Source organism: Podarcis gaigeae (genome assembly GCF_964106915.1).
Source record: "Podarcis gaigeae genome assembly, chromosome: 16".
NCBI classification, from domain to species: domain Eukaryota; kingdom Metazoa; phylum Chordata; class Lepidosauria; order Squamata; family Lacertidae; genus Podarcis; species Podarcis gaigeae.
Window position 1 is genome coordinate 38,251,269 of NC_139693.1, and position 27,905 is coordinate 38,279,173.

Consider the following 27,905-nt stretch of genomic DNA (forward strand, 5'->3'; position numbering starts at 1 on the left):
TTCCGGCGAGGCCAAGCGGCGCGGCGCCGAAGGTTCCGCCCAAGGGGCAGCGTGGATCGGGAGAGAGGCTGGGAAGGTTTGGGTGACATTTTCTCCTACCATGAACGAAGCAGGTAAGGCAGTGAGTGTTGCGCGCTGCGGCTGGCAAATTATTAATAATAATAATATTATTATTATTGTTATCATTGTTGTTTCGGTTATCCCCAACTCTGTCATCAAAACAGCAACAAAAGGAGGAGATTTCCATCAGTGGCCAAATAAATTTGTATTTTATATGTGTGTGTTAGGGGGAAACAGAATAATATTAAATGGTTTACTGTCAGATATAAACCCATGTTGGTGTTAGCCACAACAACCGCGTGTGAGACTGGCCACTGTTGGTTCTGTAATTACCTTGTTCGTGCTTTTATGTATTTCTTTTCCTTCTGACTCCGCTTTTATCAGTTCCACAAACACACACCTGCATCTCGGGACAGCATCTGTTGAAGGGTATATAAACCACAAGAGTTCGCAAAAGCCATAATAAGTGTGTTAACCTCTATGGTGTCACAAGGCTCCCACCTCATAAATGTTATGATTCTGCACTAAATGCAGCTTCCGGATCAAGCCCGATGGAAGCCCCATACTGTCTTTGAACCAGATCAGCATGCTGGTCTTGCTCGTTGATCCTTTTGACTGGAGATTCTGGGGAGTGAATCTGGAACCTTTTTCATAAGATGCCGGGGCTCTGCTGCATAGCTACCTTCTTGTAAAATGTTGTGTCGATTATCATAGTTATTGGATCTCTTAAAAACAGCAACTGTGACTGTGGAGATTCCAAAGATGACAATTTAAACTACCATTGCAATGAATTTGTAATAACTGAAAGCACAGCTAGTTTGTGAAGTGGGAAAGCAGAACCTCAATGACTCTCCCCGTTTTCCATCCTGCCCCATATCTTCTTTTCAGAGCTGGTTGAAGCTTTTAAAACCAAGATTACACAGGAGCCAGATGTTGCCTCTGCTGTGGCAGCCATCAATGTCTTGTTGGAGTTCTTGAAGAGAGACAAAGGCACGTAAGGCAATCAGATTGGGTGGGCTGAGCTGTGGAGCTACCAGTTTGCACCTGGTTTTCCGGGAACTTTTGATTTATAGTAAAACCTGCTGCCTTCTTGCTGTGTTCAAGGTTTTGGTGTATAAAGCCTTAATACAGCTTGCGACCAGGATACCTGAATACCCTTATATACCCAGTCAGCCATTGTGTTCTGCTGGTGAGAGCCTCTTGCAGACGCCATCTCATCAGAAGGCTTGTTCTGCACAATGTAGGAATCAGCTATTTTAGTATTGTGGTCCCTTCCCTTTGAAATTCCCTCCCTTGAATATTAGACAGGTGACCTGCTTTCGGACAGGTATAATCAAATTACTCTAATAGTGGCTGAATTTTTGAGTGCTGTCCATGTAGAAAGACTGGGCCATTATAAAGAGATTTAGTGGTTCTTAATTGATCGGTGATGTGGTAGTGTTGTGCTGTATTATTTATGCAAATTGATTTCCTCTGGAGTTAAAGATCTGACTGAGACAAACCTTATTATGCTGAGCTCATATTTTGCACAATTTGTATACAGTGTCTGTTTGATAAAGTGTGGTTTGCTATGCCTAATAAAGGATATTTGATATTTGATATTAGATAGGTGCTGTCTCTGTTCAGTACCTACTGAAGACATCCCCTTTCAACAAGCTTTTTAAATGTAGTTCTTGTCCCAGTGTGCATCTGTATTGGTATTTTTTTTAATATGCTTTAAATATGTCTTTCATTCTTTATCACTTGTTATTTGCTGCTCTGGGAGGAAGGGCAGAATATAAACTTAATAAATAAGTAGATCCTGTAAGCTATGTCTGCTCACCCCTGGATAATGCTGTCATTGGGCCTTTAGTAGCTTACTCTCTCCCTCTTTCTGTCAAGGTGAGACAATTCAAGGGTTGAGAGCAAACCTCAAACATGCAATAGAAATTCTCTCTGGTGTTGACTCTTCAGTTGCTGTCTCTTCTGGGGGAGAGCTCTTCTTAAGATTCATCAGCCTCACGTCTTTGGAGAATCCAGTAAGTTTCACTTAGATTTTCATAAAGGGTGGCAAGTGTTTGGTAGTAGTCTTCTTTACACCGTTGTTGGTTTTTAGATGAAGGCAATACAGAGCAGGACCACAAGAGCTTCAATGAAACACGTTTACCTTGCATTCTCAGGGACTGCCTCCCCCCATATGAACTGACCCAGACCCTGCAATCATCATCTGAGGCCCTTATTTCTGTGCCACCTCCACGAGAGGTTCGGAGGGCAGGAACACAAGAACAGGCCTTTTCTGCGGTGACTCCACATTTGTGGAATGCACTCCCTAGAGAGGCTCACTTGGCACCTTGGTTACATATCTTTAGGAGCCAGGTGAAAACTTTCCTCTTTCCCTTTGGCCTTTGGCTAATTGAGCAATGTTTGGCCTTTTAAGCTGTGGCAGGTATTGTTTTTGTTTCTTCCTGTGTTACGTATTTTTACATAGTTTTTTTACATTGTTACATTGTTTTTACATTGTTGTTGTTTTTTTACATTTTTACATTGTTTTTACATTGTAAACTGCCCTGTGATCCTTGGATGAAAGGCAGTATAGAAATTAATTAAATAAATACATAGTTACTTCCTTACTATAATCTGGAACCAGTTTTAAATATCAGGGACCAGCACTGGAACAAATCATGTGCTGGTAACAGTGAAAGAGGACTCTGTAGCATTTGCAAAGTTTGTATATCACTCTGTGCACCTCAGAAGACTCAGAGGGTGTCTTTAGCACTTTTTCTGTCTCTCTCTTTTTTTTAAAAAAAAAAAGCTAAGCCAGTCTTGTAAATAAGCCTATAGAAGTTACTAGCCTGCACCAAACAAAAAAACAGCAGAGGGCTGACAGGAGGAGAATAAATAAATCAAGTTAATAATAAATTTCTGTGCTGGTTGTAGAGGGATGATGGGCTCCTTCCTCCTTCTGCTAGCTGGCTCAGTATCTTGCATGCATGCAATTCCTTATCACCTGTGGCTACCAAGCAGTTGCTTGTAAACAAAGTTGTGCTAAGCATGATACGCAGGGCATACTCTAGTTTATTTCACTAGTTATTTTTTCTTTCTTTTTCCAACTGGTATAACTATAGAAACAGTACAAATTACATAATGCATATCTAGACATATTAAACATTTCACTTTGAAATTATACAGAATAAGAAACTATATTGTTGTGCTATCATATATATAACAGTAAAGTGCTGATATGGATTATTTTTTACTGTTATGTATCTCTCAAAAATTAATCAAAGGACTCCACTGGACTATGACTGGAAGATACTCTAATTCTGTTTCTTGTGCTGCTTTTCCCAGGACTATTCCAAATGCAAAGATATCATGATTCAGCGAGGGAAGCTTTTCCTCGCTCGAACCTCTAATTCACGGAGCAAAATTGCCGAACTTTGCCACACTTTTGTCAAAGATGGTGGGGTAAGTGAGCTTGGGTCAAGAAATAGAGTGAAATGTCTTGTGCGTATCCCACAGATACTCCATGTGTGTGCAGAAACTGATGCTGGGCAGAAAACATTGTATCCTATGAATCTCTGAGCTAAGCCAGGCATGGAATCATAGAATGGAAAAGACCTTGGAGGTCCTCCAGCCATGCCCTCCGCTCAGGGAGAAGCATTCGCAATGCAGGATGCAACTGTGTTATATAACTACCCAGACTAACTAACCATCCAGCCTCTGCTTTAAAACCTCCAACGAAGGAGAGAGTCCACCACCTCCTGAGGTTGTCTGTTCCACCATCAAACAGCTCTTAATGTCAGAAAGTTCCTGCATTGCAGGGGGTTGGACTAGATGTTATTTGGGGTCCCTTCCAACTCTTCGATAATATGATTCTGTGACAGTGGCTATTCACAGGGTTGGCGCCAGGGGCTGGGCATTTGCCAGAGCCCCATGGCCAGAAGAGGGTCTACTGCCCTAGTGTAACCCTCAGGATCCCTTCCAACCTCATGGGTGTTAATATAGCCTGGACAGAATCTCGAGTGGATTTCTGTGGCACGCAATAAACTAAAGAATCCTGTGCCTTGCCTCCGCAGAGAATCTTAACTCACGCTTACTCCAAAGTGGTCCTGCGAGTGTTAGAAGCCGCCGTGGAAGCAAAGAAACGTTTCAGTGTCTACATCACTGAATCACAGCCTGATCAAGCAGGGCAAGTAGATGGGACTTCTCTTTTCTTTATGTTAGGGGCACGAGGCTCTGTGCAAACAGAGGAAGCCATTTGCTATCTGTCTTTATCTGAAAAGGTTTGCCTCCCTACGAATTTAGGGGGCAGTCTTCTGCACACTGAACTTGGAAGTAAGCACGCAGCAGATCAGTCTGCAAATTCAGCAGCTGGTAAATCACTTTGATTTAAGAGCAGCCCAAGAATCAATAGGTTTTGGTGAATGGATTTGCCAACTTTTTTTAGGTTGGGCTTCTGCCACATGTCCCATGTTTTAAATTCCTCTTTCCTCCCAGGAAATCAGAATAGTATACAAGGTTTTATTTCTTCTACTCCCCAGAATTTTCTGCCCACAGCCACCATGTGAGGTAAGGTAGGCTGAGAGATGGTGATTGGGTCAAAGACCTCACAGTGAGCCACATGGTGAGTGGAGATTTGAACCCGGGCCTCTGTGATTACAGTCCAACACTCTACCGTAGTCTTCCCCAACGTGGTGCCCTACAGGTGTTGGACTAAACTCTGATCATTCCTAGCAATTGGAGGCTGATGGAAGTTGGAGTCCTACAACATCTAGGAGAACCACCTTGGGAAAGCCTGCTCTAACCACTACACAGCTCTGCCTCTCTTCCCCTTAGTGTTCTGCATGAACCAGAGGAGTGTGTGGAGAAGAGCAACCTTGCTTCATGCCAGGCTACAGTGAAGGGAAGAACTAGTGGGAAAGCAGCCAGAGGGCTTGAGGGAGGAGTCTGTTTCACTTTGTGGAAAGGTTTCTCTGCAAATCTCAAAAGACTTGTGGAAGGAGATGTCACCCTTGGTGACCAGGGGAATCAATCTGTGGAGCTCCATAGTTTTCTTAATCTCCAGTGGCACAATGTGAAGCATGTCACTTAGAAATTAACCCCTCTGAGTTCATTAGGACCTGCTGTCTGTTAAACAACATCCTCAGTGCAAAAGGAGGGGTAGGAGTTGCTGATGATGAGAAGAAAAAACAATTCTATACCAGGAGCTAATTTGATTTTTTATATATATATATATATATATATATATTTGCTTTCGTAGATTTTCACGGGTACAGGAATGCAGGTTTTGGTGTCCTCGGGTGTCTTCCCGTGTAAAAGTTGGGGTGTCTAGGCGACGTTTCGACGAGGTCTCACTCGTCATCTTCAGGCTGGTGCTTTCGGCTTCTTGTTACTGGAACAGAGCGGGATCTCAATGTTTGAGTTCCTATAAATACTTAGAGGGGGTGTGGTGTCTAGCCTCCAATGTTCTGGGCAGAGAGGAAGTTCCCAGGCTAGTGTGCCTTTTCTTCTTTTGTTCCTTAATTACTTGAGAGATACCTTGAGTGATTTCTTGAGTGATATCCTGAGTACCACTTAGGTGGGTCATTAGGTGTGGATTAGTTGCTAAAGTCTTTGTGTCTTGACCTCTTGAACTTTGTGAAGAGTTTTCCTGAGAAGATGGCTGTATTGCACTTAGTTGTGCTTTGGCTTGGCTTCGTGTATAGGGGCGAGCTGTGGTTTTGTGGCTTGTGTCAGCCAGATCTGTGTAGGGATTGCAGGGGGGTGCAGCATCCGGAGGTGCCACCATGGATTGGCTACTGGATGGTGTCAGTAATTCATCTGTGGAGAGGGTCTGGGTTTGGGTCTGGTGTGGTTGATTGGTGTTGGCGTTCTGTGTGCCTCTGGATCTGGTGTCAGTTTTTGTGGGGAGGGCTAATTTCCAGATGTCTGGCAAGCGGGATGTGTCGTCACGCTTGTTCATGTTGTGAGGGTGTTTCTCTATCTCGATGGCTTCCATGATTATTCTCTTGTGGTGATGTTCCGTGTTAAAGAGCAATTTGGAATCTGCAAAATTAATTTCGTGTCCTGTTTCTTTCATGTGTTGGAAAAGAGAGGAAGTTTTTTCTTCTTTTTTGACGGCATTCTTGTGTTCTGCGATACGTGCATTTATTCGTCTGTTTGTTTGTCCAATGTACGTGGCTGGGCAGACTTTGCAGGGTATTTCATAGATCCCTTGGTTTTCCAACTGGATTTTATCCTTGGGGTTTCTGAGGATATTGGCTATTTTTTGGTTGGTGCAAAAGGCTGTTTTGATATTGTGTTTATGGAGGATTTTGCTAATTTTATCTGTAGTGCCCTTGATATAAGGAAGGAGGGCCATGCCATTGTTTTCTTCTGTGTCTTGGTTTTTGGGGGGTGTTTCCTTTTGGATTAGCTTCGTAATCCTGTTTTGCTGGTATCCATTGGCAATTAACACATTTGAGAGATTCTGTAACTCAGTTGTCAAGTGGTCTTTGTCAGCCAGGCGTTTGGTTCTGGAGATGAGCTAGCCTCCAATGTTCTGGGCAGAGGTATCTCTCAAGTAATTAAGGAACAAAAGAAGAAAAGGCACACTAGCCTGGGAACTTCCTCTCTGCCCAGAACATTGGAGGCTAGACACCACACCCCCTCTACAGTATTTATAGGAACTCAAACATTGAGATCCCGCTCTGTTCCAGTAACAAGAAGCCGAAAGCACCAGCCTGAAGATGACGAGTGAGACCTCGTCGAAACGTCGCCTAGACACCCCAACTTTTACACGGGAAGACACCCGAGGACACCAAAACCTGCATTCCTGTACCCGTGAAAATCTACGAAAGCAAATATATATATATATATATATATATATATATATATATATATATTCTGTTAATTTTTAGAACACTGTTTTGAACAAAAACTATTAATTTTAAAAACCTATTAACAATTACACAGGCAGAAGATGGCAAAGGCACTCAGTCAACTTGGCATTCCTGTGACCATCATCCTGGATGCTGCCGTTGGGTAAGTCTGTGTGGCTGGTGCTGCAGCTGGGCTTTTGAAGGGCAGTGGGACATAGTGACCTGCTGTGAGGGCTGCAGAGGAAGAGAACCTGCTGCATCCTGGTTCTTGCACTAGTAAGCCAAGGTTGTTGGCCATAGCGCAGTGCGAGAGCGTTTGCCTTGGGTGCAGAAGGTCCAAGGTTCAGTCCCCAGAGATTCCAGGTGGGGGTTGGAGAGAGCCCTGCCTGAAACCCTGGAGAGCTGCTGCCGGTCTGTGTAGACAGTACTGAGCTAGATGGACCAGTGGTAGGACTCACTATAAGGCAGCTTCCTGTGTTCCTGTGTCCCCCTCCTTTCTCTTTGGCTGTTTCACGGCTAGTCTTGTGTTTCTCTCCCAAGTGTAAAACAAGTGGCAAGGGGAGGGTAATAATAATAATAATAAATTTTATTTATATCCCGCCCTCCCCAGCCGAAGCCGGGCTCAGGGCAGCTAACAACAATAAAATAGTACAACATACCAAAATCATTCATTATAAAATTAACTCAAATCAAACTAATGGCAGCCACTGGGCCAGAGCTCTGCGAAGATTGCCAAAGGAGAGGGTCAGACTGTTCCCTGGCCAAAGGCCTGGTGGAACATCTCTGTCTTGCAGGCCCTGCGGAAAGATGTCAAGTCCCGCAGGGCCCTAGTCTCTTGTGACAGAGTGTTCCACCAGATCGGAGCAACAGCCGAAAAAGCCCTGGCTCTAGTTGAGGCCAGCCTAACCTCTTTGTGGCCTGGGACCTTCAAGAAGTTTTTATTTGAAGACCGTAAGTTCCTCTGTGGGACATACCAGGAGAGGCGGTCCCGTAGGTACAAGGGTCCTAGGCTGTATAGGGCTTTAAAGGTTAAAACCAGCACCTTAAACCTGACCCTGTACTCCATCGGGAGCCAGTGCAGCTGGTATAGCACCGGGTGAATGTGATCTTGCAGCGAGGACCCCGTAAGGTATAGCTGAAAGCGTAACAGGAGTGGCTCTGTGCATCACAGTGGCCCCACCCGAAATAACTCCTTGGATGGGACAGGAATTGAGTTGTTTTTATTCCTTCTGAACAGCTACATCATGGAGAAAGTGGACCTGGTGATAGTTGGCGCTGAAGGAGTGGTAGAAAATGGAGGAATTATTAACAAGGTAAAGTGCGCGTCTGCCCAGGTTTTTCGTGGCTCCCTAAACACAGTTTGGGAGATAGTTGTTTTTCCAGAGCTGTCCTGCTAGATCTGAACAAAAGTCCTGTCTTCTCCAACGTCCTGCTTTCTTCCATTGGTTAGCCAGATTATTTAAGGAAGAAGCTCGGGAACAGCAGAAGAAAGTGCTTGTCATTCTTTAGTTTTTTCCCTCCAACACACACGAAAAAAAGACTTTAAAAATCCTAGTCAGTGATTCCATTCCCTCTCTTTCTTCCCAACTGTCCCAAATAAAAGTTAGAATTCTGCAGCCTGTATATATTGTTCAAAATAAATAAGCAGCATTGCCTGTTTACTTATATGGGGCATAATTGTACATAATATATACCGTATTTTTCGCACCATAGGACGCACTTTTTCCCCTCCAAAAATGAAGGGGAAATGTGTGTGCGTCCTATGGTGCGAATGCAGGCTTTCGCTGAAGCCTGGAGAGTGAGAGGGGTCGGTGCGCACCGACCCCTCACGCTCTCCAAGCTTCACACACCTCTCTGCAAGCAGCGGGAGCCCAGCGCTGGGCTCCCGCTGCTTGCGGAGAGTTGCCTGCGCACGCTGAGCTCAGCGCGCCCAGGCTTCGCGGACCTCTCCGCAAGCAGCGGGAGCGCTCCCGCTGCTTGCAGAGAGCTGCCTGTTTGGGGGCTGGGGTCGGGGGAAGCTCGAGCTTCCCCAGCCCCGCGCCTGGGGGGGAAATAATTTTCCCCCTTTATTTCCCCCCCAAAAAACTGGGTGCGCCCTATGGTCCGGTGCGCCCTCTGGTGCGAAAAATACGGTACTAATTTTGCTAGTCAAGGGGAGTGACATAAAACTACATATAGCAGAAGTGTTGACCAGTGGAAAACTTGTTTAGCTGCTCCTCTGTCATCTGAGCAGAAACCATGTATGTTCCTTCTGAGTGGAAACTGCGTTCTTTACAACCATAAGGGCCAGAAAATGGTTTTTTAAAATAAAATAGAATAGAAAGCTAGAATGTGGAGCCACACACCCATGTACATATGAATGTTCTGGCTTCTGTGGAATCCTATCATACATGCATAGCATAAGGCTTGCTTATATGTGAACATACCCTTTTTCTCACAGGTTTTGAGACCTGAATCAAGGGAGTTGGTTATTTTTCTTGCAGGTATAATACAGGATACAGTTAAGCGCTTTGAAGTTCCACTGATTTTCAGTGAGAGAGGGAAATATGTACTTTATATAGCGCAAACCTAGGCATGTCAACTTAGGAGGAAATCCCTTTATTTCACAGTAGCTTAGTAGGTATAAAATTGTAGCTTAGTTACGTGGGAACCTGATTAAACTCATTGGGGTTTTCTTCTGAGTAGACATGCATATAGGACTGCACTGTAAATCTCTCCAACAAGACTTCACTGAGCTCGGCTTTGACATAATCTTACCCTTGGGGTTTCTTTTGTATCATAAAGCAAGGGGTGTTTGGTTCCTCATCATAAGCTGAGAACATTTCTCTCCCCCCCCCCCCATGGCCTTTTCAGATTGGCACAAATCAAATGGCTGTGTGCGCCAAAGCTCAGAACAAGCCCTTCTACGTGGTGGCAGAGAGCTTCAAGTTTGTGAGACTCTTCCCTCTGAACCAACAGGATGTCCCAGATAAATTTAAGGTAAAGGAAAACTAACTTTGCTTCGTGGTTATCTGCATTCAAAACTCTGTAGCCTGCAATCGGGTGGAAACCTCTGAGGAATTTAATGTCCGATCTTGGAAGTAAACCAGTATAAGGGGCAGCCACCCAGGGATTTGGGGCACTGAGGTGCATTTGTCGCCTTCATTATCAACTTCCAGAATGAATTTGAAAACATTAATGTTTACTCAGGCATTTAGGGACTGAAGAATCCTGTTCCTGGCAACCCTGTAGTGTCAGATGAAGTGTTGTTTTTAATGGTCACTGCTTTTAGATGTTTTTAATTGTAATAGTTTTTCTAATTTTAGCTGCTTTGTTTTTGAATTGTGGGTGGGTGTGCCACCCTGGACTAATTCAGGAGGAAGGGCAGGATGTGCATTCAATGGAGAAATAAATGGTGGGTGGGTGACACCCAGTTCTTGTCTCTCCATGGCATCCGAATTGGGTGAAGCTGTGCAAGATTTGCCTATTTTTGGCAGTTTTTTTGAGGAGCCACTGATTTCGGCCGCTGTTAATAATTTTAATTCAGTGTTTGATGGTACATGTTTCTAATAGATTTATCTGTTTTATATCTCTTTATCTGTTTGCTTTGTTGTAAACTGCCCTGTAACTTGTGGAAAGGGCAATATATAAATTGTCAACTAAGCAAAACCCCACCTTTTATTAAAAGCCATACTGTAGCTCGAGCTGAGGAGAGTTCTTTCAGCTATTTATTTCAAGCACTTTCCCCCACATTCTTCAGCCAAAATAGGCTCCCAGAGTAGCCTACAAATGCTTACCAGTAAGACAGTCCCTGCCCTCATGCTTACAATCTAAAAGAATGACATAAAAGGAAAAGGGTTTGTGGGAAGCAGAAGGAAATCAAGCTCAGGCATTAGATCTTAGTTACCAAGTTCCTCAGGTCGCAATTCAGCAAGGGACAGAGCTGGATCCAAGCGCAGGGGAAGGGCTGCTTCATCCTCTTCCACTCGTGGTGTCGACAGCAGTGAGCTAGATGGGCCTGACTTGGTGTAAGGTAGATTCCCATCGTCAGCCTGCGTTCAGACTATGCAGCCTGGGCATATGTGTGTTGAATGTTACACAGGTACAGAATACACATGTAACAGGACCCAAACCAACAGGCTCAAATGGCAAGGAAAAGGATTTAAGCAAAATGTCAGGAGGACCTTCTTGATGGACCACTCTGTTAGACAGGGGAACAGGCTGCCTCAGTCTGAATCAGTCTATTATTGTTATTAATAATAATAATAATGTTTATTTATACCCCGCCCTCCCCAGCCAAGGCCGGGCTCAGGGCGGCTAACAAGCAATAATAAAAACAAGTTGAATGAATACAACTTAAAAACAAGATTAAAATACAACATTAAAATATTGAAACATTAAAATATTAAAATGCAGCCTCATCACAGGAGGAGAAAGGAAAAAGAAAGAGGGGGTGGGAATCAAATCAAATACTAATCGTTCTGTCTTAGTATTGTCTGCAAAACTGTGATCCAGCATTGCTGGCAGGCAACACTCTCAGCCAGGAAATGAACCTGGGACCTACTGCACGCGAAGCCAACGCTTGGCCCCCAAGCTGCCTCCCTTCCCTGCAAGGTGCGGCACTCTTGCTCATTAGAGCTTTTAAAGCAGGCGCTGGGTGCCTGCCTATTAGGGACGATGTAGTAGCCAGCTTTTCTGAATGGGCAGGTGATTAGACCAGATTACCTTTAAGTGCCTCTCAGCTCTGTGATCCTGTGTTCTAAGTCATGCTGCCAAACTTGGGTGGAAAAAGTGTCCTTTCACAGAAAATGATAACTCACCACTTTTTCTTATTTCTTCCCCAGTACAAAGCGGACACGCTGAATCAGCGTAAGGCACTTACAGAGGAGCATCCCTGGATCGATTATACCTCCCCATCTTTGATCACTCTGCTCTTTACAGACCTTGGGGTCCTGACACCCTCTGCTGTTAGCGATGAACTGATTAAACTCTACTTGTAAAATTGTCCACATCTGGCGTGCCTAAGGGTGATTATGTTTCTCTATCAGCCTGTTAAAAAGGTAAACCCTGTAAGTAAGAAGATTGCTGGTGATGAATCATTGGATGGCTCAATTTGAAGAACCAAGTCTCTTAAATGGGTTGCATAAAGATGTTGGCTATTTGCAGTTTAGAAGCGCTGCAGAGAGCTTGCTGGGGAGACCATGCATTAAAAAGGGACTCAAAAATAACTTAAACAAGGTTTTAATAAGAAAAACAAAAACTCCATTTACTCTAAATACCTCAACAAACCAGACCCAACCACCACCCCATCCCCCAGGGGAATGGGAGAGCTAGGCGCTGCTCCTTATATACTACACCCAAATGCTGACACAGCTTAATCAAATACAACTCAGCAGCACCTGCTATGTTTCACAGCTCTAAAGCTGCGTCTCGTTATCTTGCTCTGGCCCCTTAAAGACATACACATTGGGTGGAACAATGATGAACCTTTACATTTAAAGAAACCATTCAACAGCAGAGCCCACAATGCAGCTTGGAAAGTTAAATTGTCAGGAACAAATTCACAGAAGGTTCAGATATGTTAGATTTTATTTGTAATTCAGTTTATTACCCACCCTTCACCGTAGGTCTTCTGTTCTGGACCATTATTGAGGATTACACACACATGAAGGTGGTGGGTGGATGGAAGGACCCTGAGTGGGAGGTAGGGAAGACCACCCAGGGGGAGAGGCTGGGAGAAGAAAGGAAAGCTGGGTGGGTCCACCACTTTCTGTGTGAGACAAAACGCTAAGAGCTGCCTTTAAGAGAGGAATTCGTATTTTCTTTTTCTTTCTCTGTTTTTATTTAGATTAGTTTCTTTTATCTTACTGTATTATGACAAAGCTTTAATAAAATACTATTTTTTAAAAAAAACACTAAAATTAAATATATTTTTAAAAATATATCTTTTAAGAAGGCAGGCTTAAGATGATGGAGAACAGCTGGTGGCTGATGATTCGAACCTCAATTCTCTTAGATAAGAGAAGCCAGACTTTTCAGAAGGAATGACACAAAATGTTTAAAGCAGACAGCTAGGGAGTGACTACTTACAGTCAATCCCTCAGGCCAGGTAGGCGTGGAAGGCAGAATCCTGCTCCCTTCTTCCTACAAGGAGCTCGGAGTTGGATACACAATCTTCCCTTGTTAGCCTCATCAGAGTCCAACAAAATAGGTTAGGTTGCAAAACCGCCCTGAAACCTCCAGGTATAGGGTGGTATATAAATTCAATAGATAAATAAAAATAAATAAACACAGCAACTGGGACCAGACTACCCAGCAAGAATGTGCCACTGGCTTTGTAGAATGCAACTTATTGCAAGACATGGGTGGGAGGAAAAATCTGGGAACCTTTGCAACATGATGCTTAAAATCTTATCAGCAAAGTGGTCCTTACTCGTAACTTCCTGGCAAAGCCCACACTTTGCCAAGCTCAGTCCCTGGCACTTCTTGTTAAAATAATCTCCTGTAGCAGGTCATCAATAGTCTGACTCAGCAGGCGGTGGCTTCAAGTTGTCCTGATTGAAAGCTGTGCTGGCTGGGGCTCATGAGAGCTGAAGCCCAAATCATCTGCACGGCTCCAGGTTGAACAAGGCTGCTGTAACATAAGGCCCCAACAGCAACTATATCAAGAGTGAAATGGCACTCGGTATGTGTATATAAAGTTTTATTTGCATCAAAAAGGAGAGTTCAGCTTGACATTTCACCCTTCAGTCTGAGCCTCCTGCCTGGGCCTCCTTCACGCCGTGCAGCAGCTTCTTCTCAAACTCCTCCTCACTGATTTTGCCCTTCTTGAGCCTTTTCAAGAGTCGCGTGTCCTGCAGGAGCTCCTCCATATCCTCGTCCTCCACATCAGAACCCTGCAAGGAAAAGGGGAAGAAGACCAGAGCTTAGCAGGGCACAGAAATACTTGGGCAGCAACTGCCGGTATCATAATGACGTTGTACAAATCTATGGTGCAACTGCACTTGGAGGGCTGTGGACTGTCCTGGTCGCTTGACCTCAAAAAGGGTACTGTAGAGCTGGGGAAAGTTCAGAAAAGGGCCACCAAATGACCGACTCCCCTATTAGGAAAGGTTGCAGCGTTTGGGAGTTTTTAGTTTGGAGAAAAGGCAAGTAAGAGGCGAGATGACAGAAGTTTATAAAACTATGCAGGGCATTGAGAAAGCGGATAGTGGAATTCCCCTCTCTCCTAACATTGGATCTCGTGGACACCCAGTGAAGCTGAATGTTGGAAGATTTTGGATGGATAAAAGAAAGTGCTTCATGCAGCACATACAGTGTTGCCTGGCAAGACGAAATTAATCCGTTCCGCGAGTCTCTTCGTCTTGCGTTTTTTTCGTCTTGCGAAGCACGGCTATTAGCGGCTTTAAGAAAAAGGAAACAAACTCGCAAGAACTCGCAAGATGTTTTGTCTTGCAAAGCAAGCCCATAGGGAAATTCGTCTTGCGGAACGACTCAAAAAACGGAAAACTCTTTCGTCTTGCGCGTTTTTCGTCTTGCGAGGCATTCGTCTTGCGGGGCACCACTGTAGTCAAATATGGAACCCTTAGATGGTTTTAAAATAGGATTAGACAAATTCATGAAGGAGAAGAGGGATCCTAGCCATGGTGGCTTGGCTCCGCCTCCACAGTTGGGAGGCAGCAATGCTTTTGAATATCAATTTCTGGAAGCCGCAGGAGGGAAGAGCTCTTGTGCTCAGGTTTCCCAAAAGAAGCATCTGGTTGGCCTCTGTGAGGAGAGGATGCTGGACTAGGTGGCCACTGGGCTGATCCAGCAGGCTCTCCTGATGTTCTTATGACAGACACATAGTTCCAGCTTCCCCCAACAACTGCATCAAGCCCTCTGCTGCTCCTAGTATTTCTTTATCCACCCTACCACCCTTTTCAGACAAGACTGGCTCTCAAAAAAGCAGCTTGCAATTAAAATCCACAAGAAAAGATTCAACATGCTAGGCAGAAGTGGAGGTGTTGAACTGTAGTTAAGTCAATTAAACTCTACCCAGAGTAGACCCACTGAAATTAATGACTCTTTATTCTCAATAGGTCTACTAGCCCTAGATGCAATCAAAAATAAAATAAACATGGTAGCATACTCCCCTCACCTCCTCTCTTTTCCTTTTGGCTGTCATTTTCTTCTTCTTCTCTTTCTTTGATTTCTGCTTGGACCAGGCTTTGTTGCGGGTGAATTTTCTCTGCGCACCGTGCTCCTGCCACTCCTTCCTTCGCTGCTCCAACAGCTTTTGCCTCTGTTTTTCTCTGTTCTTGTCCTTGAAGGCAATCGTGTCCGTGTCAATATCAACAGGTGTGAAGTCCGAAAAGCACTTGCCTTTCAGCTCCGGCATCCGTGGCATCTTCAGCAAACCAAAACCGCGGGCCAGGCTACTAAAGTCCAAGTCTGTTGAGAGGGGGCGGGGAAGAAGAGAGAGAGAAAAGTATATGGATCAAGCCACATACAGAAACCATGTGACAAAGCAGGGACTACACAGACAGCTGGGATGTCACAATAAAGCAGGGACCGTCAAGCTTTTTGGGGCCAGTGAGCACATTTGGAATTTAGAGAAAGTACCATGGGCACCAGTCACAAAATGGCTGGTGCTGGGTATGCGGCATTACATGAAATGGCTGTTGCATCTAAAAGGGGAGAAAGAGAGGCAGACTCACAAAAATGGTTCAAGCATGCCCCATTCATGCCCCAATGGAGAAAGCACCTGCGTCAGCCACCTCCATGCTTGCACCCACCCTCTGTGGAGAATGGAAGGGAGAGTGCTCGATTTGGGAGATGCTCAGCCACTGCAAACAAGAAAATCAGCAGGAAAAAAAGTCTTGTGGATTGTGAATTTTTGAAGGGATAATTCATGGGAGGTGCCATAGACAGGTCGGCTATTGGTGCCCACGGGTGCCATGTTGGCAGTCCATGGGATAAACCATGGTTCACTGTGGTTGGGAGGACCATTGGCAAGCCCTGGACTCATGTTATGCCCCCTTCCTCTCCTCCTCAGATATGGCTGTGAGGAGATCAGGAAATTCCATTTCTGATAAACTCAGGATTAGCGTTAACATCAGAACCATACTTTGCGGTTTCATCTTAACTTACTGTGGGGCCTGCAGTCTGCCTGAGCCACGCATCTCTCCTGGGATTGAGAAGGTGGCTCCGACGCCTGCAGGCTCCGTGCTGCCCAAAACAGCAGCGTGGGACTTGCTTCTGGCCACCGCCTCAGTCACCCTACAGCTGAAGGGGAGGTGGGGGGCAAGGCTCCGCACAGCACACTCTGCCCCGGCTTGGCTAGCTACGCTGCTGATAAACAAGCTGACTTCACAACACATGATTTGAAGTTGGCTTGTTTCTACAAACCATAATTAAAATCAACCAGTTTGCTCAGTTTGCATGAAATGACAGGCTGTGGTTAATCAAAGCCAAAAGCTTAGGCTTTAGACTTCTTCCTCATGGCCTTGGAAAGGAGAAGGAAAGGAGAAGGCAAAGCATGTGAGAAGCTGCGTCTCTAGCCAGAGACAGAGGTCAAGAAGGGGCAGCGCAGCTTAGGGGTAGAGCATTTGCTTTCAATACCCAAGGTTCTGGGTTCAAGCCAGGATGAAGACAAATTTAATAAATAAATTATAAATCTCTAGGTAAAGGCTGGGAGGGACGCGGGTGGCGCTGTGGGTAAAAGCCTCAGCACCTAGAACTTGCCGATCGAAAGGTCGGCGGTTCGAATCCCTGAGGCGGGGTGAGCTCCCGTCGTTCGGTCCTAGCACCTGCCAACCTAGCAGTTCGAAAGCACCCCCGGGTGCAAGTAGATAAATAGGGACCGCTTACTAGCGGGAAGGTAAACAGCGTTCCATGTGCGGCGCTGGCTCGCCAGATGCAGTTTGTCACGCTGGCCACGTGACCAGGAAGTGTCTGCGGACAGCGCTGGCTCCCGGCCTATAGAGTGAGATGAGCGCACAACCCTAGAGTCTGTCAAGACTGGCCCGTACGGGCAGGGTTACCTTTACCTTTACCTAAAGGCTAGGAATGTCCCCTGTCTGAAACTTTAAGAAAGCCACTGCCAGGAAGCACTGTCTACACTGAACTAAATGGACCAATGGTTCAGTAAGAAGCAGCATATGCCAGCAGGGGGCCTTCCAGATGTTTTCGACTAGAACTCCCTGATGATGGGAAGTTGTGGAAGGTACCAGGTTGGTGTCGGCTGCCATAGAGCATTCCTGAATCAAAACGGCCAGCAAAAATACACACACATACACACCCCTAGTGCAAATTACCTTTCATCCTGAAGATCAGGTTGCACTCATGTTTGGCATAAGCTTGCACGTAAGATACAAAGGCCTTCATCCCCTTCTCATAGAAAGCTCTGTCAGCCAGACTGAGAGACTTCAGCTTCGGCAGGACATCTGCCACGTTGCTCTGCAGTTTCATTTCCTGCATGGGACACTGTCAAGAGGAGTCCAGTTTCAAATTATCTGAAACAAGAAACTGGAAGTGCACCCCTTAATTCAGCTACTTTTAAATACGACATACCATGTGAAGAATTTTGCAAGTCAGAAGACCTTTTTTTGCACATCATCTTTGCCAAAAAAAGCTTGCCAAAGATTTGTGCAGAAGGGAGAATTTCTGAAGGTGCATTCCCCCCCCCCCAAACTAGGAGTACTGCATAAGCAGGAAAAGTCACACCTGTCAATAATTACTTATTTATTAATTTCATTTATTGTCTCCCATAGAGCATCCCAAAGCAGTAAGACAACAATTTCACATCCAATAGAGAGGCAGGCTAGGATACAAATCTCCACATAAAAGACCCATTGGAAAAGGAAGTCCAATAGGCACCGAGGGGAATTAGAAGGCACCTGTTTCTGACACATTCTGAAAAGCAAGTGCCACCACACTAAATGCTTCATCCCCACACTGTACAGAACAGATCTAGTAAGACAGAACTGCAGAAGGCCCTCACCTGCAGAGCACAGTGCATGGTTACATACCCTGGTCCCTAAAAGATGTAGAGGACTTTGTAGAACAGTCAATATTCCTTCCCCATCACAGATTATTCAGGAACTGCATTCTCAGTGGAACCTGGAAGCATTCTCCCTTTCCATTTTTGAAAACAGAGAAGCCCACGCACCTTTTGGTTAATGGCTAGAAAACTGATGTAGGCTTCTTCCATGGGAAGCAAGAAGACAAGTGCGCTGCCCAAGTGCCCGATGCGTGCAGTGCGGCCACAGCGATGAACGAAGGCACTGGAACAGCGGGGGAAAGTGGTTCAACACAAGGAAAAGGCACACCTCCTTGGAGGCCAGCACAGGCCCCCACATTTGTATGCTATCACTGTTGAACTCAGCAGACCCTTTACTTCCCACTTTTTCGCAGCCATAAACCAGAGTGGCCATTAAAGATTGGTTGCATTCTTAAAGAGAAGGGAAGAAACACTCAGTACCTTGCATTGCTTGGAGGGTCACACTGCAAAACCCAGTTCACCTCTGGAATGTCTATGCCTCGGGCCATCACATCGGTGCAAACCAGAATGCCACTAAGAAATCATGGGGAAATGCAAAGTTTTAGGAGGGGACGGAAATAAAACTGAAATAACCTAGTGATTCTCCCAACTTAATTGGCTCTTATATGCAGAACGTTGATCCTGCAACAAAAAGGTGCAGCGTGGAGTAGCGCTGATCAGGAATCAAGCCACTCTATTTCCCCCTCCCACCTAAAAAAAATCTATCAACATTCTGTAGCCACAGAGCATGCTCAGTCCTCACTGGGGTGTTTTTGAGCCCTGCCTGCCTGCCCAGCCGCCACTTTTAGGGTTTGTTTTCTAAAGATGCTTGGGATTTCTGCAAACCTTTGAGTTCTGCCAAGTCTGCTGATATCTCCCTGTTGTACATGGATGGTACTATTTTGGCTACAGAAGAATCAACAGTTGCAGACTGAACATTAGAAATAGAGGAAATGACCCTGAAGCACACAATCCTGAAGTCTTAGCAGTTTTTCCAACAGTCTTACACCGAAATCATATATATATGTGTTGGGGGGGGGGAAGAGATGCACACACCCACACACCCACACATTTCTAGCAGTTGGCTAAACCAGTCCTTATGAAAATGCATCTCACCTTGGAAGTTTCCGGAACTCCGTGAAGATCCTATTCCGTTTGTGTTTCATTTTCCCATGGATGCACATTATTTTCACATTCTTAATCAAGGATTCCAAAGTCTTTCCAAAATACTCCACACAAGCGCAGGTACTGCAAGTATAAACAAAATGCCACAAAATGGGTCAGCTTTGCGATTCTTCATTTTTGACGGCCTAAAGGCCAAGATCCAAAGAGTGGTGAAACTACTTTGACCAGAGCTCAAGGCAGGAGAGTATGATTACCTCAGAGTATTGCAGACGAAGGAGCTGAAGCTGGAAAAGAGCAGCTTCCTTGAGGCCATGCTCTACCAGAGTTGTTAAAAATCTAAATGAATCAGTCCCTCTACATCTGTCCTCCACGCCCTCAAGCAGGGCCTTCCTCCTTCAAGCTGAGTTTCCCAGCAGTGCCCCATGCCACTGAGGCAACAGGGAACCTTGACTTGTTACAACAGGAATTGTGAAACTCCAATGTTGCTGGACATCCCAACCCTCACCAGCACCAACCAGGATGGCCGGTGGTTGGGAATGATGGGAGCTGGAGTCCAGAAGGTATTGGCCTGAATATAAGCCTCACTTTTTCCCAAATTCTGACAGTGAAAAGTGCGGCTTAAATTCGCGACCTTACAAAAATGGGCTTTTACAATATCGCTGCTGAAACAGACATACGGTAAAACGGAAAGGGTGTGAGTGCCTGCGGAATTTTAAGGGAGCGACTTATATCCGGGTATTGTCTTTTTTTCTTTTTCCCCCTTGAATTTTAAAGGTGCGACTTATATTCAGGCCAATACGGTAATTCTGAGGAACTTCTGAGGACACCCCTTTAGCTACTGAGCCAACAAATTAGAGTGCTTAGGGTGGTAGATAGTTCTATTTTTAAAACAAAACAAAACCAAAAACATTTCTCTATGTGTTTCAATCTACTTTCCTTTTCTCAATGCTGAATGAGACATTGATCACGTCATGGGCATTTCTTTCCCGGATGAAGACATATCTGAACATCTAAGGGTGGGGAACCTGTCCTGTCCCGTCCCCCCACATTGCTGGACCCCCAACTCCCATCAGCCCCAGCCATTATGTTCAATAGTCTGGAATGATGGGGCTTAGGGGCCAGCAACATCTGGAGGGCCACAGATTGCCCCAGCCCTGTGTTAAAGGACCTCCCTGCCCTTAGCATCACCTGAAAAAGACAAGGTGTTTTTCTGCCTTGTGTTGGCGAAGGAAGTGGACCAGCTGGTTAAATTTTTCTTCTGCTTTGCAGATCTAAGAAGAGGAGGACAGAAACATAAAGAGGCAGGGATAAATAGATGGCAGCAGGAAGCAACAAAACACAACAAACACCAGAGCCAATCAAAGCCCTCCTTAAAACCCTTTTCAAGATCAATCTGGAAGCTTCCCTTTAGACTGCAACTGTTAACCAAAAATAATAATAATAAAAAAATCTCAATTACAGTCATACCTTGGTTCTCAAACGGAATCCGTTCTAGAAGTCCATTCGACTTCTGAAAATGTTCGAAAACCAAGGCGCAGCTTCTGACTGGCTGCAGGAGCTATAGGGTTATAGCCAACAAAGATGTCCTAGTCGGGCATGGACAATGGACTTGCAAAATGGACTTTCTCCTTCCTCTCCCTTTCTCACCTCCCAAAGAGAGCTCTGCTTGAGAGAGCTGGGGGAGACTCCCAGAACCTGACATGGCTGAAGGGAGCTTCCTGGGTTACTCTAGAGCCATCCTCACCATGTAGTAGTTTTGGAGGCGGGTGGGGGTCTTCTGAGTGTTGCTCGCTGCCATTCCCTTCTCCTTCACCGAGATGCGGACAGGGTTCCGGAGACCAGCCCTCACCAGGTTCTCGACTTCTTGAGTTTGAGTTGCCGAAAAGAGCCCTGTTCGTCTCTGCTTGGGCAACAAGTCCAGAATGGTATTTAAACTGCAAGCGAACACAGTTAGAAAGGTCAGAAGAGCTCTTCTGAATCAAGGCCAAAGATACACAAGGGGAGAACTTCATTCAGTCTTCATTTTAAAGGAAACCAAGCTAATGCTAATGATATGGATTAACATGTAGATAAAAACAGTTATCATTTGGATTGTGCACTTCTCCAAATTTTGCAATGCAGTTTTGGTTAAAAAATGCATATATTCTGTTTTAGAGTGGGAATGTGTACAAAATGTATGTTTCAGGGACAACTACATGCACATTTAGGGGGAAATGCCTACAATTTAAGCAAATGTTTGGGTAGTATTTTTAAAAGCCACAGAAAGCAAGATGGAATGAACTCAACACCAGCAAAACTGTCACAGAATGGCAGTAAACTGATCCATCCATCCATACTTCTTAGTCCCAAAGTGCTCAATCAGATGTCTTGCAATTTAACTATTATGAAATTTATAATCCAGCTCAAGAGCAGGCAACAATCAAAAGTGCTGATGGAAGGTCCCTCTTACTCCCAAAGCAAATACCTTGCTTCAAAGCCCATATCCAGAAGCCGGTCTGCTTCATCCAAGACCAAAACATCTAGAGATTTCACAGAGCTGGCCAAATCCAGCCCATCCGATTTTCTCCTGAACATGTCCTCCAAACGGCCTGGAGTAGCTACCATGATGTGTCCACTGTTGGGTACAGAGGGAAAAACCTCATTTTTATGGTTGGCTTGGGGGAAAGTATATAACTGCAGGGAAAGTCACAGGAGAGTCCAATCTTTTTGGAACTGGGATCAATACAATCAAGAAAGAAATCAAGAAGGAAAAGGAGATGTTCTCTGTCTGTGCACTACCATATATCACAAACACAACTGCCACCTCTTCCTCCCCCTTGCACCAAAACGTTTTACTCCACTGCCACAAGGCTCTTGCTGAATGCTTGAGAAGCCCAAAATGCAAAGTGACATTTTCAAATCTTATGACTTCTAAGCTCTTGTTAGTGCTACAGTATTAATAGGAGAGAACGAAATATGAAAGCATGTCAAAAACTGCTTTTGTGAAATTCCACTGAAATTAAGCTAGTCAACCATGTGCTTAGAGTCTTAGAATTGTAGAGTTGAAAGGGAATGGAGAAATCCTTTTTGCCCAACATAGGGTTCAAACCCACAAACCTGATGTTAAGAGTCTCATACACTACTAACTGAGCTATCAGAGATCAAATTATTACTAGGACCCACAAGGATCAAATGGCACAGCACTGTCCATACCCAATAGACAGATAGGGGCTGGGGAGTTGCTATAATAAATCTCAATAATATCTAAAGATACTGTACCAAAAAATAGTATCAATAACCACCAACCCCCCCCCCCAAAAAAAACTAAACAAGAGTTTTTTGCAGCAGGAGTCAGTCAGGGCCCCACCCTCCCAGGTCAGGTGGGAAAAGGCCAGCAAGGCAGGGACCAAGTCTCCCAAGACACACAGCCAAGATGATCCAATGATAACATGGTATCATTGCTTTTCTCCTATATTTACACTGGGACAAACTGGTTGAATAATCCCAAATGCAGATCCCTGGAATTGCTACTGAACTACGATTCTACTCAGAAAATGCAGGACACATAGTAATTTCAAACTCAAAGGAGTTCAGAAAATCTGATGCCCAAGTAGTAAGATTTCAGCAGCACTGGCCAGTCAGCAACTCACCCTCGTTCTTTGAATCTTTCTACATCTTCCATGGGATTCTTTCCGCCGATTAGAAGGCACTGGCTGAAACAAAGCACACACACGCTATTCAAAAAAGCCACCAGAGTGAGCCATCGTGCCCAGCTTCTTAGCAATCAGAATCATTTATGTAAGAATCATTTACATTATTACCTAAACTGTGGGAAATACTTTGTGAAATGGGATATCACTTCGTCTATTTGAATGGCAAGCTCTCGTGTGGGAGTGATGACAACAGCACCAACCTGAAACATCAGAAAGAAAATGGGAGGGAAATATACAGGCCAACGATTTTCTTCAATGCAATCCGCTCCTCCACCCTGAACAAATGCAACTGGTAGCACTTCCTGCGGATTTGAACTGAACTGAGGTGATGGCAGAGTGGCTGAGGATCCAGAGAAATGCAGATGACAAGGGGCTCAACACACTTTGAGCTCCTTATGTATGGCTGTCAAATAGGGGTGAATCAAAAGCTGCTACACCATAGCTGTTTGGCTGGATGTGCCACTACTGCTGCCTCTCTGCTTCTGGGGAACGAAGTAGCCTGTGGCTACCTGCCAGAGACAGGAGAGGTTTGCAGCTGTGGAGCACTTTTCATTAGACAAGGAGGTGGTGTTAGAAAACAAGCTTGCTCCATCTTCCATGCAACAGCCCATTAGATTTCTGAAGATAGCTATCATATCTCCTCTGTCTCCTTTTTCACATGCTAAACATATGAAGTTAAGAAGCTGCTTCGTATTGATCAAACCCTTACTCCATCCAACTCAGTATGGTCCACACCACAGGTAGCCAATCTCATGGGTGACCTCAACTCCCATCATACCTCTGACCATTGGCCATGCTGGCTGAGGCTAATGGGAATCAAGATGTAACAACATCTAGAGGCCAGCAGATTGGCTTGATCTATACTGACTACACTGACTGGCAGTGGCTCTCCAGGGTTTGAGGATTTGAACCCGGATCCTTTGCATACAAAGCAGATGCCTTACCACTGAGCTATGACTCCTCCCTCAAGGAATTGCACATGGTGACTTGCTTACCTGCTCCTGCCAGAAATTAAAGCATTCCACAGCCACAGCCTCCTTTCATCTCAGACAAATGGCTTCAACACACCTTGATTCCCAAGAAGAAATGGCAGTGATGGAATAGCCAGTCAAGTGACTCTAACATTGCAGCTTTTGAACTGCTGCTATGCTACAGTCACATGTTCGCTGAAGAGAAACCTCAGAGATCACAGCACTTTCAGCCTCGTTATTTCAGTCTTCCTCTGCCCTAAGAGTGCAAATTATGGTTCACAGAGGAATGCACTAGGTAAGAAAACCACTCTTAGGTCAGATGTAGGTAAACCATCTACAACTATGAACCGCCTTGAGACCTCTGGGTATAGGGCGGTATATAAATTAAATATATAAATAAGCCCTTAGAACACTGGAAATAAGCTATGTAAGTGACAAGTCTTTTTCACTAGCCCTCTGCAGAAAACAGAAATGAAATACCAATGTTCTTAGGCACCAGCATAAGAGACCTTTGGCTCCTGGGAACCAATTGCTCAAAACTATTCTCCCAATCTTCCTATTTTTTAAAAGCAGGGCAGAAAAGAACAGTGACATTTTACCTGCATTTTCTTGAGCTTTTCTTCCCGTCGGAGAAGAATTTCTATGATTGGAATAACAAAAGCTAAAGTTTTTCCACTGCCAGTTACCTGCAGACATGAAAACAAGAGACATCAAAAATAGTTCTTTCAGCAAAAGGCCAAAAGTCACAGGGAAGTTGAGCGGCAAGACACTTACCGCCTCAGCTGCCACATCCTTATTTGTCATAAACAAAGGAATCGTTGCAGACTAGAAGAGAGGCAGAAGTGTAAAAAAAGGATTATTATTTCATTTTTAAAATTTAGTCCCTCTGTAATTTTCAAAAGGAACTCAAGATGGCTAACTAATCCAAGCATTCCAACAATATTAAAATACGTAACAATCCACATTCCAATGCCCATCAAGAAATCAAGGTATTCACATAAAAACCTATAATAAATTTCCAAAAACGGTCAACATAACTAAAATATCAAACAAAAACAAGAAAAAGAAATTACGGGGCAATGCTAAGTGACAGGATAGGGAACCTGTGACCTGCCAATGTTGTTGGACCCCAATTCCCGTCAGCTTCAGCTAGCCGCGACAATAGGCAGGGATGATGGAAGTTGCAGTCCAACAACTTATAAAGAGTCACAAACCCCCAAACCTTGTTTTAAAGAGAACTGCAGGCAGAGGGAATATTGGGGAAATGATCTTTCTATTAAAGCAGGTGATGTAAAGCAGATGCTGCTGGTGGAACCTTAGTCTTTTATTTTATGACATAAATTTATTACATTGGCACTTTCTCTGCTGCCTTTTTGGTGCGTATTGAAGACCTTCCTTTTTGCACAAGCCTTTTACGCTTTCCCAGTCTGCATCTGTACAGTGGTACCTCGGGTTACAGACACTTCAGGTTACAGACTCCGCTAACCCAGAAATAGTACCTTGGGTTAAGAATTTTGCTTCAGGATGAGAACAGAAATCGTGCTCAAGTGGTGCAGCAGCAGCGGGAGGCCCCATTAGCTGAAATGGTGCTTCAGGTTAAGAACAGTTTCAGGTTAAGAACGGACTTTTGGAACGAATTAAATACGTAACCAGAGGTACCACTGTACTGGAATTGTTTTTAAGATGTTTCTGTTTTATCTCTTGTTGTTTGCCGACCTGGAGTTCTTTGGGAGGAAGGACAGGATATTAACTTAATTAACAAAGAAAGAAGAAATATGCCACTTTTCCTCCAAGGAGCTCAGAGTTCTCCCCCTCTCAATTTTATCCTCACAACAACTCTTGACAGGTAGGTTAGGCTAAGAGACAGTGACTGCCCCAGACCACTCAGTAGGCTTCCTGCCTGAGTGGGGAGTTGAATCCTGTCTCCAAGACTCTAGTCCAACACTCTAACCACTATGAGGGCTGCTCTGAAAGCGTTACTTTGTATGGGAGACATAGTACTGGTAAAGCTGTGTGGGGTGGACCTGATCAGCACCCGAATGAATGGGAGACCACTGCAGTCCTGCCCATATGCAACCTGGCTAAAGCTGCACCAAAATCCTTGCTGTATGGCTCCACCATCAGAGGTGAGACACATTATGACTGGGAAAAGGTCCTTCTCACTTGCAACGCCATTCATGGAACTCTATCACAACAGAAGCTTATTTGGCACCTACTAAGCTGTATTTTCAGTGCCAAACAGTATTTGTATTCTTGTTTTGAGTGACTGTTTCCTACACCTGTTTGCTAATAGTCTGGAGTCTTCCCCTCCACACTCGTAGAAGCCTTGTTTTGAGTATAGAACACTGGTAGGCAAACTAAGGCCCGGGTGCCGGATCCGGCCCAATCACCTTCTAAATGTGTCCTTTTATTTTAAATGCATCTCTGGGTTATTTGTGAGGAATAGAAATTTGTTCATTCCTGCCCCCCCAAAAAAATATAGTCTGAAGGTCTGAGGGACAGTAGACCAGCCCCCTGCTGAAAAAGTTTGCTGACCCCTGGTCTAGAATGTTGATCACTGTTTTGTTGATTTCTAGCGAGTCATATTTCTTGTAGGAAGACAATGTGGTTTCATGGTGTTTATGTACGAGGCACAGCCCTCTCGATCTTCGTTTTGGGCACCCCTGGCTCTCCCTTGCTTGTGGTGATGGCGTTGGCAGCGTGGGGACCAGCTAGAGAGCCCTGTTGGTGCTGGCGGTCCCTATGAGCTTGGTGCGGCCGTGGCGCTTGCCATCTTGCCTTGCCAGAAGACAAGCATACTTACTTTTGCGTAAAGATACATAGGACTGCAAAGGTACACAATCAACTACTCTGAAAGCAGAACTAACTTACAGTGGTACCTCGGGTTAAGAACTTAATTTGTTCCGGAGGTCTGTTCTTAACCTGAAACTGTTCTTAACCCGAAGCACCACTTTAGCTAATGGCGCCTCCCGCTGCTGCCACACCGCTACTGCGCGATTTCAATTCTCACCCTGAAGCAAAGTTCTTAACCTGAGGTACTATTACTGGGTTAGTGGAGTCTGTAACCTGAAGCGTCTGTAACCCAAGGTACCACTGTATTTCTAACTCACACTTTTCCACAACCATCCAAGAGCCATGATTTAAAGGGGGGCACCAGTAACAAGAGCAATACATGCCAAAGACGATTAAAACCCTAGAGGGGGTTTGGTGCAAAAATCCAGGCTCATTTGGGTTGAAGGCTTTGCATTACACATATACATCTATATACCTAGATAAACGCACATGTGCATGATACACATCGCTCTCATCTCTTTTAAGGAAAGAATCCCAGAAGTGTGGCGCTGGAAGGGGTCCGGGGAGCCATCTAGTCCACCCCCTTCCCGAGGAGGGAGATCAGAGCCGGCTCCCTTTCCCGTCCCCGCTGCCTACCTGCACCGGCGTCATGTGCGTGAAGCCCAGCTCCCGCAAGGCCCGTCCCACGCCAGGGCTCAGCCGGACGGGCAGCGAGTCCCACGTTCCCTCGGTCACCGTCTCCATGCTCCCGGGCGCTCAGCTCCCCGTCGCCGCGGCAGCCAATCCGCGTCCGCCCTTCCTGCGGTCCCCCACGGGGCAGGCGTCCTCCGCCTTAAGCGGCCGTTCCGGGAAACAGAACTGCGGAACTTTAGTTCCGCGTCAGCGCTGAGCGGCGCGGGGCGCAGGGAGCAGGCGACTCCCGCGGGATCACAGTTTGTTTCCTTTAAAAGCCTGCTGACTTACCCATTCCTGCAAAACTCTGGAATCCACAGCTCATTGTCAACAGACACGGGTGTCAGTAGTGGGATACGAACCCTGCTTCCATTCAGAGACCAGAACAGAGCCAGAAGTACGAATGGCTGTGAAAAGACCAAAAAGTTTTGGAGGAAAGTTCATTTCGAAATGAAAAAAAATGTAAAAAAAAACCCCTAAATTTGCATTGGACCCCAAAACTATGTAATTGGGAATGACTCCTTCAGCTACTGTATTGTGAAATCGTCAGTGGAACTATTTAGTTATATGACCACAGCAGTCAGAGTGGTGTTGTCCTGGAATAGATGCATGGAAAGAGAATATGCAGTAATGGCAAAACTCGCGAATTTAGTAAATGATAGACTCATGGCAGAACATTAAAAAACTTGGAATCTTTATAATTTGTATACAACTTAAGAGAACTGTAACAAAATGAACATTTGTATGGATT

At 45.0% G+C, this 27,905-nt stretch overlaps 2 protein-coding genes across 2 annotated transcripts; one reads left to right on the forward strand and one right to left on the reverse strand.

Annotated features, from left to right (window-relative positions):
• Positions 1 to 18: 18 nt before the first annotated feature.
• Positions 19 to 11,889, forward strand: EIF2B1 (eukaryotic translation initiation factor 2B subunit alpha). The gene is made up of 9 exons (XM_083717838.1): positions 19 to 113; positions 949 to 1,054; positions 1,916 to 2,078; positions 3,388 to 3,504; positions 4,116 to 4,232; positions 6,998 to 7,062; positions 8,137 to 8,212; positions 9,753 to 9,878; positions 11,723 to 11,889. Exons 1-9 carry the CDS (start codon positions 101 to 103, stop codon positions 11,876 to 11,878), a joined length of 939 nt encoding a protein of 312 aa, XP_083573964.1. The 5' UTR covers positions 19 to 100; the 3' UTR covers positions 11,879 to 11,889.
• Positions 11,890 to 13,566: 1,677 nt separating this feature from the next.
• DDX55 (DEAD-box helicase 55) lies at positions 13,567 to 27,315 on the reverse strand. The gene is made up of 14 exons (XM_083717317.1): positions 27,119 to 27,315; positions 24,464 to 24,514; positions 24,289 to 24,375; positions 22,827 to 22,918; positions 22,656 to 22,718; positions 21,491 to 21,640; positions 20,771 to 20,960; positions 20,215 to 20,297; positions 19,018 to 19,149; positions 18,343 to 18,435; positions 18,031 to 18,145; positions 17,177 to 17,345; positions 15,019 to 15,311; positions 13,567 to 13,774 (listed from the first exon to the last, which is right to left on the reverse strand). The coding sequence occupies exons 1-14, from the start codon at positions 27,224 to 27,226 to the stop codon at positions 13,625 to 13,627; spliced, it is 1,776 nt and encodes a 591-aa protein (XP_083573443.1). The 5' UTR covers positions 27,227 to 27,315; the 3' UTR covers positions 13,567 to 13,624.
• Between the last annotated feature and the right edge of the window lie 590 nt (positions 27,316 to 27,905).

Bases quoted from the DNA above. Each gene is read 5' to 3' on its own strand.
- EIF2B1 (XM_083717838.1), top strand. The intron at 3,505-4,115 runs GTAAGTGAGCTT...TTGCCTCCGCAG, and splicing joins CTTTTGTCAAAGATGGTGGG to AGAATCTTAACTCACGCTTA. The intron at 4,233-6,997 runs GTAGATGGGACT...TTACACAGGCAG, and splicing joins AGCCTGATCAAGCAGGGCAA to AAGATGGCAAAGGCACTCAG.
- DDX55 (XM_083717317.1), bottom strand. From the start codon at position 27,226: ATGGAGACGGTGACCGAGGGAACGTGGGACTCGCTGCCCGTCCGGCTG. The intron at 24,515-27,118 runs GTAGGCAGCGGG...CCTCTCTTCTAG, and splicing joins CGCACATGACGCCGGTGCAG to TCTGCAACGATTCCTTTGTT. The intron at 18,436-19,017 runs GTGAGATGCATT...ATGATTTCTTAG, and splicing joins GAGTTCCGGAAACTTCCAAG to TGGCATTCTGGTTTGCACCG.